Below are 15,836 nucleotides of genomic sequence, written 5' to 3'. Positions count from 1 at the left end.
TGTAACAATAACATAAGCCCTGCCAAAAGGCGTAATAAAAATAATTTCACTTGAATTTAACGTCAGAGAGCTGTGTCAGTAAATATATTGTATGATCTTATGATGGTGGTTTGTGTGTTGTCAAATAAATTTATTTAAGTTGGATTCAGTTTAAAAAATATGTACGAAATATACCTATTTAATCTCTTTTGGATCTAATGAGATAATTTTATTGGATCTGATTTTATTTGTGTATATATATTTTTTTTTGTAGATTACAATACTAATTTCTCAAAAAATACATAGTTTACAAAAGCGAAAAATAGCAGCATTAAAAGTTAAATAAAAATTAGAGATGGTAAAAAAAAATTCCATTGTACAATGCTTACACAATGTTTAGAAATTTACAAATGCAACAATTTTTCAAACGCAGAAAACTAATTACACCTGAAATTGACTTCCATACAACAACACAACACAACACTAAAACCTAAAAACATTATAATATACCACCATTACATCCGTATACAACATTCCGAAACAAAAGCCCGCGAAAATATTCAAAACGTAACCCATACAAAGTATCAAGACCATACAACGCACTATTCGGTAACATCCTTGGCTCACATATATAAGCGGGCGGGATCCCGGGCGCATCTCATTTCATCCCAAGCCTCCGGCAACGAAGGATATAAAACTTCAAAGAATATATTCTAGAAGTATTTCTTCTGAATTATCTGGAAACGTCCAGAACGTTCTAGAATCTTCGAGAATGCGTGTGTTGTGTGTATTCCTGATTGCCGCGGTGGTGGCCTGCAGTGCAGCGCCGGGGGGATCCAATGAGGAAGATGGAAGAATTGAGCTGTTTTCTGGTGTAGCGATTGAGAAGTAAGTGGATATTCTTATTTTATTTTAATCTATAGACACTTTAAAAAAAAACCGTTTGGTGTTTTAAAAGGCGTCTGAAGTTTTCGTTAAAATCATTTGTTTAAAAAAAAACAAAAAATGTGATTTAAGGAAATTCTGTGGTTGTTTATTTAGTTTAAATTTGTTTTTATTTTTGTTTATCAAATCGAATATTAGGTATAACACTAATACATGAGGGTGTTCATAACAAGATAAAATAGACAGTTACAAAAAAAAAAACTTCAGCTTCGGCAAGCGCGCTTTATTTTTTTTTGTTTTTTTTTTTACATTATCGGCATTTTTTAGTTATAACTAAGCCGACTAACAATCTTCAGTTGTATTTCTATAAAAAAAACTGAGCAAATAACATTATTTACCAATAACACGTATGTCAAAAGAAATCTATGTCCATAAAGAATCCAAGCCTTATATTCTCGTAGCTCGGCGGAGACAAAATAGACGGAAATACCTATTTATAGTTACTACGTTATTGCAATAGGGATGACGGGACTAGGGAATAAAAAGTCAAAACCTATTCAGTTCAACTCATAGATGATTAGGAGATATTATTATTTTTCACCTTCATCTATAAATAAATACTAGAAATCAATAAAGACAAGGATAAAGTGCTTACATTTTAGGAATGGGAGTTTTCAGCGTAGCGACATTATTGTTTGTAGGTCAAAAGAAAAAAATACGTTAATGACGGACATTGAAAAAAGAGCCAGTGTCCCCGTTCTTATTACTAGAGCATTTTAAGTATATTATTTTCAGTGTTTTCCTCATTAAAAGCGTAAGCGTAAGCGTCATAAAAAATAATCCTTTAGTCGCGTGGGTTTCCTTAATCATTCAATTCATATGCACAAAGACACCCAGACTCAGGACAAGAATTCGTGGATCACTCAAATACTTCACCTATACGGGGATCGAACTCGCATCACATCGTGCTCATAGGGTTTAACATGGTAACCTCAACTACTAGACTATCCGTGCTGTCCTACCTACCTGTACCTATTAACATAAAACAGTTTCAAATAATACAAAATGTCCCTTCAAATTACCAAAAACTGACTTTCCATGGTGTTTTCGAAGAGAAAATGATAGAACAATAGCTATGGCTTACAATTACCTTTACTGGTAACGTATGCCGAACTGTTTCACGCCTCGTTAACTACTTATTTTGTACAATGTTCTGTTTACATTAAAAATGTATGAGTGCGAAAGGTTTTGACACTTGAGAAGTCGTTTGTACCTAGAATTTGGAATGAATTTAACTGAAAAAGTATGCTTGAGTTACTGAAATTGAGCTGAAATAAAAAAATGAATGTTCCTTAAACAATTCTTTGCTTGATTCTACACGCAGAGATGTTTTTTTTTCAATTACTAAATAGTGTTAGTTTCATATGCCTATATCGATTTTTATCAAAGAAAAATAATCTATGTTTCATTTAAACATTCATGGTGGCAAAGTTAGATACATAAAAAATTGATACCTAAGAGTAACATAGAGTGACTGCCAATAACATTTAAAAAGTGACTGCCAATAAAAGGATGTTTCAGAATCCGACTAATTTTTCTTCTTACGATCTATTTATTTGGATTTCCAACAAGAATAACATAATACAAGCATACTTACATGTGTAGCATATTAAACAATATTCTATGCTTTATTATTTTTACGAAATCACATGATGCGTCCAAATCTTTGGATGTACCGGCAATGCTGTTATATTTGATACACATTATTGGGATGGAAGAGTGTTTACCGAGATTTGTATGACATTATGGCACATTGATGCGAACCTTATTGAGTAATTCCGGACAATCAATTTTATTGTTGAGTACTTTGAAGAGAAATGTTAAATCAGCAATCTAGACAACGTACCTGCGTGTAATACGTGTGCATTATAATATAGTATTACTAATCCCCATAAATCATATGTTACCCAAAAGAGTGACAAATATCAAACATATTCAATCGAGAATTACCCCGCCCCCTGATCTTACAATGGGTACATTATATTATGTATGTAGGTACGTATTATAATATTGCATTGTCACTATTTGTTTGATACCTATAAGTTCACTTTCTCTAAACTCTATTTATGAATAGTTTTCACTTTCAAACCTTAATCTGGATTAAAATTAAGTGTGGATATTGTTATAAGTTTTAATGAGGCTTTTTAAATCCATTTCGTCACTCTATAATCACAAGCTCGGTGTACCAAAAGCTTAGTAAGGCAACGTTGTTTGACTTTCTAGCTTCTGACTACTTCTGACACCTGGGTCCCGTAATTTAAAGTAATTTTGAATAATTAAATGGTCACCTTGGAGAGGCCTATGTCCAGCAGTGGATTGCGATAGGCTGATAATGATGATGCTGATGATGAAATGGTCACCTATCCACGGACCGACCGCGAGAAGTGTTGTTTAACGGACCAATGTGATCGATCAACCGTTACTCTTATTGCGTAGCCACGTACAATAGATCTTATTTAATTATGAGTTCCAACAATTATCGAGGAAAACAGAGAGACTGGCAGAAACTTTCCAAAAATGACACAGCCCTAATCACCAACCGTTTTTAAAACTACATCTTTGTCATGCAAATGTAGTGAAAATGCTCTGTTCTGTATTTCCAACTGTTTATGAAATATTTGAAAAGGTCATCTTTTTATGTTTATGTTATATAAACACACTCACAACATTTAAGTAGTTTGTCTTTTTTTTATAATAACTATCGTGAGACTGATTCATTATTAAATGATGTAACGGTTTACTCTCGCGTATTTATCGGGGTAGCCCGACTAGTTCGACTCGCGATCCCGCCGCGTCTGCTCATGATTAAGGACTCCGGTTGGGTCCGAAACTAGTCGGACTACCCCGATAAATACGCGTGAGTAAACCGTTACATCATTTAACAGTTTGTCTTTGTAATTTTCTGTAGTTAAAAAAAACAAAAATACTTCTACATCCTTTCAGGTAACTGAGGGACTTTTACTTTTTATGCTAGGTCATATAAAAATGTGATTTGTGATATGTGGCAATGCAATATAATATTGAGATGTGGTGAATCATTCGTGTTAATAATACTTTTAGTAGGAATTTTATATTTTTATCTACTTGTTTCGTACTTTATGCTTCCTTTTTATTCGCAGGGATGCGACCGGTGAAGAGAAGTTAAACGTTAAGTTTGAACCTGGTGAACTGCGAGAGGCCGCCAGGACTTTTGAAGAAGGTGAGAAAAAACGTTACTTGTATGTCTCTGTGTACATTTATTATTTCCATATATGTTTTATATTATCTTTGGATTGTTTGATTCAATTTAAGTTATTTGAGTACGTTTCTCCCAGTACATCCTTGTTTCGCCACAGATAATAAAAAAGTAACCTAGCCTGTCAGCTGGTACTTTCCCAAATTAATCATAAATAGTTCAGCAGTTTTACATAAACCAAAGATACACACATATTTACAAACCATTCCTAGAGTTTTGCTGTTATGTTGACTACTATACTCTTTAAGTAGTCAATCCAATTAGATACCAAATAAAAACGACCTATCATCATTGGCCTATGCCTTTTCCCAACTATGTTGGGGTCGGCTACCAGTCCAACCAGTTTCAGTTAAGTACCAGTGTTTTTACAAGGAGCGACTGCCTATCTGACCTCCTTAACCCTGGGCAACATGATACCCCTTGGTTAGACTGGCTGTCAGACTTTTTCAAGCTTCTGACTACCTGTAACGACTGTCAAAGATGTAGGAATAACAGCCGGGACCCACAATTTAACGTGCCTTCCGAAACACGGAGGAACTCGTTATGACAAAGATGGTCACCCATCTACGGACCAACCGCGTCAAGCATAGCTTAACCTGTGATCGAATCACTTATGCGGTTATAGCTTAGCCACGAGCTCCTCTAATAAAAACGACCTATTTTGTATTTAAAATAAATACTATTATAGCCTCCTTCTTTATATTCATTTGTTTTGAGCCTGCTACACACTCTTGAGAAAAAGATCAGACAAATGAAAGTTGTCATTAGGTCAATGTACCATTACGTGAGCGGCGCTCGCTCGGTCAAGGTCATTCATCGTAATATGGACTTGTAGGATTAAAACACTAAAAGAGATTATTAAACATTTTAAAAGTATTTATGTAGATACTAGTTTTTGTCTGTCATGTGCAGTGTAAGAAGAAGATGAAGTAGAGTTCTTTGACAAGAATTATTTGACATTGAATAGAACATGGACAATGGCTATTATAAATTGATATGACTAATACGCACGATTTAATAATAATTTGCCAGATTTAATTTAACTATTTGCAGTAAAATTGTGACTAAAAATTGAGATGTAAGCCATCCTATCTTACAAACTCATCAGGTAAGTAGTTTAGAAGTCCATTACAAACAAACAATTGGACTATCAGTCATAGTATAGACTTGCTTAGTTTGAAATTAGATAACATTATGTCTATGTTTTTATATTATAAACTAGCTGTTGCCCGCGACTTCGTCCGCGCGAATAGAAGATATAAGTTATACCTGCCCTGCTTTTTTCACATTTTCCATTGTATCTTCGCTCCTATTACTCGCAGCGCGATGGTTAATAGCTTTAAACCTTCCGCGATGAATGATCTATAGAACACAAAAAGATTTTTTCAATTTGAATAAGTAGTTCCTGAGATTAGCGCGTTCAAACAAACAAACAAACTCTTCAGCTTTATATATTAGTATAGATAATAATTTAATATAATACGAGATGACTTACATTATAAATCCGCAATTTCACTCATGTTTGTAGAAATAACACTTGTCTAAGACGATGCCAAGAAATAATAAAAGCGATTAGAGTATTAAACATTATTTAATTTTCACATGCAATAACAATATTACACTTACCACGCAAGCGAACTCACGTAGCAGCCATGCCATGCATATCTATGTTTAATAATATTAATTAAAACCAATAAATCTCACCTAGCATATATCAAATGAATAGAAGTGATGACAGGGTATAAGAAGCCAATATTATTATCGCCCGTCAATAAAGTGTTTGAATTATTTCTCACGTGATCTTTGTGTTTTGAATGTAAAATGAATGTAGAAACAGAAACTGGTGAAAAAAGCCTAGATTATATCGCATTAAAATAGGTTACAAATAAAGAAATGTATCAGACGTATAAGAATAGCATTTTGGTCTAAAACGTAGTATTTCAATACAATGGTATTTGAGAACTTTTTGTAAGTTTTGGCGGTAGGAACAATGAAAGATATATTACTATAGTCGCTAGCGTAAGTAAATGCTCAAATATAGTATGGAAAAGATGTCGTTACCCATATGACTTGGATCTAACATTTTCATACATCCGAGGATCTCTACCAACGTTAACTATTGGTGCAATGACAACGACAAAGATATAATAGGCCAGGGTTCAATTAAGAGAACAGTTTCTCTCTTCTCTACAAACGTTTAATTTGATTAGGTGGTAGGACCTCTGAAAACTTACATTTCTTGGTTTAGACAAGGATTTGTTTTAAACATTTTGTATATGAGACAGATTGTTTGCCTTACGTTTTTATCTTAAGTTTCAATGTTTACTGAGTAAAACCCACTTCCTCCCTGAGGAGGATCGTGCCCATGAGTATAACCCCCGCTTAACCAAAAAAGGCCACAAATATTGTAGCTTGTAGCCTGTGGTGGTCACATTGGTTTTATGTATAAAGCAATAATTCATTTGCTTCCTTTTTCTTTTAGCTCGTGGAAAAATCAAGAAATACTCTCCTCTCCTAGCGGGCATCGGTGTCAAGGTTCTGGCGGTAGCTGGTCTGCTGTTCGGAGGCCTCACTCTTCTCGTCACGAAGGCACTTGTAGTGGCGAAGTTGGCGTTCGTGGTAGCTGCCGCCCTGGGCATACAGAAACTGTTGAGCGGTGGTGGTCTTAACAGTATTGGTGGAAAGGTGAGGCAGTGTTACTTTAAAAAGTGTTAATAAATCAAGCGTTAATAATTGAATTTTACAAACTATTTTATGATCCAAAGTTTAGTTTAGGTTTCAAGTACAAAAATAGTTATCAAACCCCTTATTTTTGAAGCAGCTGATTCGTTAATCAATTTTTAGCCTTTTGCAAGTTCAAAAGTTTTAGCTATTCCATAACTTACAATGATTTAATGTATTTTACATCGACCTCTACGTGCAAGTATGGACAAATATAGCCTATATTTGTCCGTTGTTGAGGATGATAATGATGATGACAACGACGTCAATTTTTTTCTAATTCCTCAGCTCGCTGGTTTCCAGTCTTCACAGCAGTGGTCTTCCCCGACAGCTTCAGCCGGGACCTACCCTTACGCCAGATCTTCAAACATCGCAAACGACGCCAACGACCTAGCTTACAAAGCCCAGATCAGTTCATAAACTTAAATAGGAGAGCAGAGAACAGAAGTATTTTTACTTCAAAGAAAGATGTAGAAGGAAAAATATTTAATTTTCCTTTTTGTAAAATGTAAGAGTTAAGAACCTTTGCAATACTTTTTAATTTTACAGTAAATATAAATAGTCGATTTTTTTTATTATAATAAATAAATAATTTAAATTCTAAGTTTAACAGAAAGAAGTACAGATTTCCAATGATCTTCTTAATTATAAGAATTTTATAAAATGTTTTACTTAATTATTTTTAATTTTGGAGGTGCGATAGTAGGCTTTAATTTAAAATTATTTATTTAAAAAGCTGAATTAAATGGTGCATGATTCGTTATTATATTTAAAAGATTTAATGTAGTAGAAGTTATATAAATTTATAATTATAATTTTTATATTAATTTATTTAAATCTGTACAAATAAAAATGGCTTGGATACTACAGGGTATAAATCAACGAAATTATTATTTATAGAAAACATTTATTTTTCTATAAAAACTGGTGAGATTTTGTATAAAGCCGTCCTTAAATTTGAAGTTATGAATGAGAGATAGTTTTAATTTTTAATTCATACGGGTTTATGTGTCATAGAACAACTTGTTAATTAAAACTTTTTTTTTTTCAATAATAAGACTGTATAACTAGTTATTAGTAACAAAATAAACTGTATTTTAATAAACTTTGTTTTTTTCGAACTATTACCGTGAAACACAAACAAAATGTATATATTTAACCTACACATATAAAATCATAATTTCATTATTAGTCAATTACAATATTGACATTGAATGGTCAAATATTCACAGTAAAAGTACAAGAAAGTAGTTTTGGATACAAATAATTGCAAATCGATACATATTTAATATTTGCTAAGAATCTAAAGTCTTCCTACTTTTAAAATATGACCAATAATGGCCTGAAAAGTGTAAAATTAAACATAACTTTTTATTTCATTATCGAACAACGAACCTTATTAGAACTCCATAAAATCTTATTTAAATAAATCAAAGAGTCCTATACAACGTACACCGAATCGCTTGGGCGTGCAAAGTTGAGAAAACTTTCTTTGCGAACTAGTAACGCCATCTGTTGGTGAGGTGTTGTTACTAAACTCGTCGATGCTATGACTGAGAAATGGATTTAAAGTGATCTTTATCTTAACTGCTAAATTCGTATTTAGGTGCTGTTTTGTGGCTAAATTGATGACAAGAAATAATAGTAAATTAAAATTGAAATATAAGAAATCTTCTTTAATTTTACAATGCGCTCCAACCTTTTTTTTCAGATATCTATTATACCAATACTTAGATATTGATTAAGTAATTGATATTTACTATCGATGATAGTTAAAATTTATAAAACAACCAATCCAACTTATTTAATAGACATTAAAATTATCTTTATATCATATCATATTAAGAAGAGATTAAAAATTAGTCAATATGTTTCAGTTACGTAGCTAGTTTTTCGAAAACACAATTTAACAAGGTTTGGATATATTATTTTTCTTTTTTGTTCAAACATCTGAAACTTTTCCTGCATTTTCAGATATAGCTACGACTAAGTAATAGTTTTTGTATAGTTTTACTTGACTTTAAATGAATATCGTTAAAACTGTCTTTAAAATGAAAGCTGAAGGATATCTCAATAGATAAGACTATTTTAAGGACTCATATTTATATTAATTACACATTACTACATTCTTGTCTATCTCCATCTTTGGAACAATATAAGCTAATAAAAAAATATCTATACATTTTTCATAATAATTGCTAACAAAAGCAAAATCAAAATAATTTCAGTATATATGAAATGTAAAAACCAAGACTCTGAATTCTGAAACCAAAAAATAATGGACTTCAATATGCTAAGCATAAGTCCATCTCAAATCTAAAGCCCCGATTTTTCTTTTCCTGAAATACATAAACGCCATGCACAGCTGCAGTTATTTAGAAACTAAAACGAATACAGTAGGGAACCCACTTTTATACTAGCTCTCAATATAATTAGAATGTTAAACAAAAACAACATGCCATCTTCACTCACACGTGGACAGATTGCGTGGGTACGATCGTGTGCGTATACGCCTTTCACTCACACACACTGGTAAGGAAATTGTTGAAGACGGAAAACTGTGGAGACGACTGCTGAAGATTTTTTTAGTATTGTAAGAATTGTGTAAAATTCTATTAAAGCATTATCTATATATCTTAGACCTTTGTTATCTGTTTATTGTTGTAAAGACAAGTTGATTAAATTCCTTTTCATATACACATACTCCTCCAAAACAAATATTTATTATTTAGTCAAAATTACATCGATTGTCAGGGTTATAATTTATTTTAATTTATTGATTTGAATTTAAAGTTTTTACGGTTTTTATAGTTCACTTTATTTCAGACTAATGCGGGGAAAAAATAATATTAGCCTTACTAATCAAAACTTACCGTTACGAAATATTTCTTAAATGACGTATAATTATATCAATAAATATTAATCTATTGCTTATAAAAATATTCACCTTTGAAGTTAATTATAGTAAGGAGTTTGTGTTTATTTAAAACAGTTTGAACAAAATAATCTACATCTTTCGACTCCATAGCAGTCTGTAGCTCTATTATGCAGACGACAGACTTTCTCCACCACTACACTGACAACTTGTGTATGTGAGCGTGACACTTTCACTAACACGCATTTTTGTTGTATTTTGTTTCGTTTTCTTATATTAATTATATTTTTTGTTATTTTCAACAAATTAAACACGAAATTACTTATTTTAAATTAATCCGATATTTAATATGATTTTGTTGATGAATAAACTTTAATTCTATTTCTCTTTGATATAATATTTTCAGGAAATGTAAAACAATAGTATGTAAATTTTGAAGTTGTGGATGGTGTTGATAAGCAGCCTGTTAAGGTTTTAAATGTGTTTAAAGGCTGATTAGTTTTTATTGAAAACTAAAAATTTGTCTAAAATAAAAATATTTCATTGGATTTGATCTTTATAACTACCACGAATTAATTTGTAATTATTTTTAATTAGGTTTTATTAGTCTGGTCTCAACAATTAAGCTAAATTTATATCTACTATTTTAATAATATATATTCAGATTTATGATAAGATTTGTTTTAAAACCCACGAAATATCTTTAATATTACAAACAAGCAAATTTCATTTATTATAATCTAAAATGGGTTTACTCTTTTCTTCGTAAATTCTAGGGCAGTTCCTCTCGTTTTATATGACAAATATTGTTATTTATCAATTCTACAATAATAATCAAAGTAAGTAATGTAATAAACCAATCAATGATTGCGATTATTGGTAAATCTTTTGTTCTCTAGTAATGTGTCTGCCGTTATTATCGAAACTGTCGAGTGAAAACTTTTATTTAGAAATCTGTTATGAGATAAATTGTTCTTAACTTAATTGGAAATTAGGATTTGATGTCAGTTACAATAAATGAGCAAATATAATTCTGAAACAAAAAACAATTTTAAATCTAGATACTAATGTTCAGGTAATTTTATAAAACTAGTAGTCCCCACTTAAATTTATAGTATTTTCTAAATTGATTGTCACCCATCTTCATACAACCATAAGTTTTCATCATTACCATCAATTACTCAAACGAGAAAAACGAACCAGTCTCATGGGCTATTAAAAAGAAAAAAATCTCTTTCACCAGCTAAGGAATTTGGGGTCTAGCTACGTCCGCTTATACACCTTTCTCCCCGCTTTCACACTGAGAGATCGAGTAAACACAGTGCCCTCAATGGTTCTACAAACACCATCACACAACACCATAACTAAAAACGAACACAAATAAAAACCAACTTTAAAAGCATTAACCAAAGCTCAAATTACATTAGCTCAAGATTGCGAGTTACGTAAAAAAAATGCTTAGCTTGGTAAAAACAGGTGGGCAAGACATTTCCACTTTTTTTTAATTTTGTTGTGAGATTAGGCGCCCACCCATGTGATAACCTCGTAATTTATTTGATGTTTTCTATGAGTTATATTAAGGCATTTACGAGAATGTTGAACATGATGACAAATTACTGGAACAAACTCGATACCTTGAGGGACACCATCACCGAACTACGAAGTAATTGGCGTTAGACCACAATAATATGCATATATATTACTACTGATTATCAGATCCTGAGTTGATAGGAAATCGATATTTGCTTCAAAAATACTATTTTAATTACAGTGTCATGTCTCACAGGATCTTTCATACAATGCTATCATCTTTTATCATGTTTCATATCAAAAAAAGCTAATGAATGGGAATCAATCAGTATTTGTAGAAGTCTATATGATAAAAAATTAGTATGCCGGTCATGAATTTAATAGTGGCTCCTTAAAAATCATGTCAAACGTTTTGAATATCAATTAAAAGAAACCAAAAATCCAGTACTATATAATGTTGATCTGACTAAGGCTTTCGACAGTGTTCTATTGGATAGTACCTCAAGTACATCTATCAAATCCTGATGATTAATCGTCACATTAACTTTTGGCGAGTCTTTTTCAATATTCTTTGGGGTTCGTATGAGTCGGACTCCTCATGTGTGGTTAAAATATTTTTTATCTGTTTTTTAAATGACGTGAAAGCTGAACGTGAATCTGCATTCAGTAATATTTCACATCCAATATTTTTTTGTAAAAAAGTGATATTTTTAATTCGTCTGTACCTGACTAGGTGAAGGACTTAAACTTGAGATTTTGAGACTAATAGCAATCTACAGATGAAATTGGTTTATCTCTCCAGTGTATTCTAGTATATAACTCTATCACGAGAAAGTAGATAAAGTTAATTTTATGATTATAAATCTTAATTGTTGTAATGATTTTAAAAATAGGCAAATATTGATGCTGCAGAAGAATACTCCAAAGATAATAAATAAATAATAACTGCTAATAGTTACGGTACTTTTGATTTTTTTCCAGCCAACAAGGACCAGATACCTCCCGATAGCTTAGTAAAAAACTAGTCAGATTTAAATAAATACTTAAACCCAAAAGAAATAGGCAACCACAATCATCAAATTCATGGAAAATCAACTACCCATAAAAGCCTTGCTCATATCAACGACACCACAAACCCAAACAGGTGATACCAAAACCACCATACCACGTACTCAGGTAGATTTCGCAACAGCCTTCGCAACCGGATGTATTTTTCTTGCGAAGGTGAAAGTATTGTAAGTGGCACATACAGTTGAAAGTCGAGAAAGTGAAGACCTGTCGAATATGTTTTGGTAATTTATGAGGGACGAAAGCGTGGCGGTGTGGGAGGGTTGCTTACACAATCAGTGTGTTGCGTATCTTGTAGGATGAGGTGATGAGGAGTTATTACTGAAGTATTATTATTCGACCTGATAAATTAAAAGAAGTTAATAGAAATGAAATAAATAATAATAATGAGGATATTACAAGTAATACTTTTTCAAAAGAATGGGGAATTTGAATCCACACTAAATTTATCTTACTGGGATAATGAATTTGGTATTGTGATTCGGTTTATGTCAAGGATGGAATATAAATATTAGCACAAAATGGCAATCTAGTTTGCTTTTATATATGACATGGAACAGACAGACAAGTAAAAAATACTAAGATTTTAAAACTTTTTCCTTTTTTTGGAACCGGATGTAGGAAATTATTTCAAATCATTAGGAGTTTCCTTGCTAGTATGGATTGTGTTTTAATTTCTTGTTTGATATTAGGTTATTTTAACAGAAAAAAGTAGGAAAATCTGTTATAAATATTTTTGTCACCTACTGGAATGATTTGTTATGCTCTTTTGCCTGAGACAATATGAATTTCCAAGTGTTTTATCTTTTACATTGTTATTTTAAACCTGAGCGTTGATTTTACAAAACAAAACCTTTATTGGAATTCTCATAAAAAGAGGCTTAAAAGTTCCAGATACTATTATGAACTTGGACCCTTGGACCGTCTCACATCTTACATTTATACTTATTAACTGAATAAAATATTCTTTATGTCTTAAAACCTCATACAACCAAGACTATTCATTCGTTTATAGTTCTTCATCCTCCATCGAACGTTTACAACAACAAAACATCACTGAAAAAAAATCCTTTCACACGTTACAAAATATTACTCAAACATTATCCAAAACGAAAAGTCGTACAGAAACTTTCATTTCGAGTGACATCACAGCATCCTTGTTATATAAGTACACACGACCAAGATGGCCGCGAGAAAGCCGGGCGTTAACCCCGACACACTTCGCCGACGGAGAATGTATTGACCATTCATCGGTCGTTATATAATTTTGTAGTTAATATTTTCGAATGGACTTTGAAAAATATTTTAAGACAAAAATTGTACGTCATATTTCAGGTACTTCTTTGATGCGAGTTTATAATTATTTGATAGAAAGAAGGTTTAACAAGGATGGATTGAGATTGTAAAACTTAAAGATACATTATTTTAAGTTAGTTAAGTTTAAGTTGGCTCTGACTAGAATACAGTCTGATAAGTTTAATATATGTAGTTAAACAAAATGAGTAATCTCCTCTCGCAGTTTTGAAACAAAGAGCGCAGAAATGTTATTTTCAGTTTTCTGTCGAATAAATTATTGAATTAAGCATATACGTGTTCAAAACCTTTTTTGTGATTGAATTGAACAGCTGTTAATAAGGAAGAAGTCTAGTCTTTTCTATTACGAATTTTCTCTATCATAATTCTTCATACCAATATGAGATATCGAAAACCTTAGTTTTTGTTCAGTTTTAAATAATTTATTTTCACTTAAACGCGACTTCGACATTATTAAACATAATTGAATTGTATTTTTAACCATTCAATTTGATAAAATAAAAAAAAGTTGAGAAATAAAAAACTTACAACGAATTTGCAAGGCTACATTTTGAAAGTGTGAATTTTCATATCATCATACGCTTTTCGGCTAATACCTACCTATATTAAGATAGTGCTTTTGAACTAAGCCCAGTAGAGTTTTAAATACCGTCTCAATGCATGAGAAAAACAAAAAAAAAAAAGTATAAATGTGGCTCCTCAGAATAATACTATGGTTTATCACTGCATTACAATTATTCGAGTGAAAACCAATTTTTTTAAACAAATTTCATTAAATTCGGTATTAAAACATAAATAGTTATTTAAACTCGTAGTAAATAGTCTTTAAACAAAAATAAACACAGCGTAAAGAATAAAGATCTCCCAGTATTAATGTCATCATTCACGATGTACCCACACTTTCACCTGCGCGAGTGTGCGTGAGCGCTTTACACACACACACATAGCAAGAGATCCGTGAACATGACCTCCTTTTGTGCGTCGCTTAAGTATTATGTATTTGGGGTATAAGCAGGAATGTCGGAGAAATGTACGTGGTTATATATTTGTGTGTTTTGATTGTAGTTGGAAATGATTTTCTTTCCTGTATTGTAAAGGTGTTTATAATAATGTTACTTTTGTTGAGTCGTTTGGATTAGTATTGGAGTTTTCTATATGCATGAGATATTTTTTACGGTAAAATTCACAATTGAATGTTTTTTTATTATGGCTGAATCACTTCTAAACAATGTTTCTGCTGAAAGTACATTTAATCATAATTATTTCGGCAGCCTTAGTGTTAAAGTGGATGGAATAGAAAATATGGCCCTGTTATGATATATGTCTAAATCTGTCAGATTTAAAATAGTGAAAATAGATATTAATACACCTTTCGAACGCGTTGAAGTCTTTTGTACTACAATTTGTACATGTCGAACGTAGCCTTTACTGAATGATTATTTAAACTATAAATACATGTTTTTTAGCACAATAATTCCTCTTATAGATACGGTTCTATATTAAGCACAAGTAATATGCATAAAAAACTTAAGTTTTGCAAATAAATCCTAAGTAAAAAACTACTACCAACAATATTATTTATTCTTTTAAATATAATAGTTTTACTACAACCTCAAGTCCAAACATACTCCGTGACTCACACATAAACCTATAATAAACCTCACTAACACATACACAATTATATAATTCGTGACACAGGTGCTAACTTTCACGGACTTTCATTTTTCCTATTACAACGAACACTCAAATCTCAACCAAATCTCTTTTCAAACACAGTCGAAATTCCAATAGCAAAGAATTAAATTTTTCATTTTAAAAGTTCCGAGCTAAATTGCATCTTATGGCTTTAGAAATAAAGTTTATTTTCTAAGTGTGTAAATAACCAAGTCCGGCATCAAAAGATGAATGAGCCTTTCTGAGTTACGTAATAATTTCGTGTGTGAGAACATTGACCTTAACTTAAAGAAAGCGATTGATTTCAAAGAGTTATTGTTTGTTGAAGTTGAATGTTTGGGTATTTCTAGAAACAGGAAGAATAAAAAAAGGCGAATCAAGTGTTTCAGTGATTTATTTATAGGAACGAGGATTTTAGTTAATGTAGGCATAGTATTCAAATTTATTTATAGATCATTTGAGGAAGCATTTGAGGTATAAGACCGTTAGGACAAA

The 15,836-nt window shown here is 31.7% G+C and overlaps 1 protein-coding gene across 2 annotated transcripts; it reads left to right on the top strand.

Annotated features, from left to right (window-relative positions):
- Positions 1 to 622: 622 nt before the first annotated feature.
- LOC113498631 lies at positions 623 to 7,402 on the top strand. 2 transcript variants are annotated; one of them, XM_026878720.1, is made up of 4 exons: positions 623 to 867; positions 4,044 to 4,123; positions 6,642 to 6,844; positions 7,169 to 7,402. In XM_026878720.1, the coding sequence occupies exons 1-4, from the start codon at positions 752 to 754 to the stop codon at positions 7,298 to 7,300; spliced, it is 531 nt and encodes a 176-aa protein (XP_026734521.1). In that variant the 5' UTR covers positions 623 to 751; the 3' UTR covers positions 7,301 to 7,402. The 2 variants fall into 2 exon arrangements, 1 of the variants encoding a protein (XP_026734521.1); XR_003401031.1 differs by lacking the exons at positions 623 to 867; positions 4,044 to 4,123; positions 7,169 to 7,402 and adding an exon at positions 5,049 to 5,267 and having other exon boundaries at positions 6,642 to 6,706.
- Positions 7,403 to 15,836: the final 8,434 nt, after the last annotated feature.

The sequence above is a fragment of the Trichoplusia ni genome, chromosome 1 (assembly GCF_003590095.1).
Source record: "Trichoplusia ni isolate ovarian cell line Hi5 chromosome 1, tn1, whole genome shotgun sequence".
In the NCBI taxonomy this organism is placed as follows: domain Eukaryota; kingdom Metazoa; phylum Arthropoda; class Insecta; order Lepidoptera; family Noctuidae; genus Trichoplusia; species Trichoplusia ni.
This window is presented reverse-complemented; position numbering and strand designations above follow the sequence as displayed.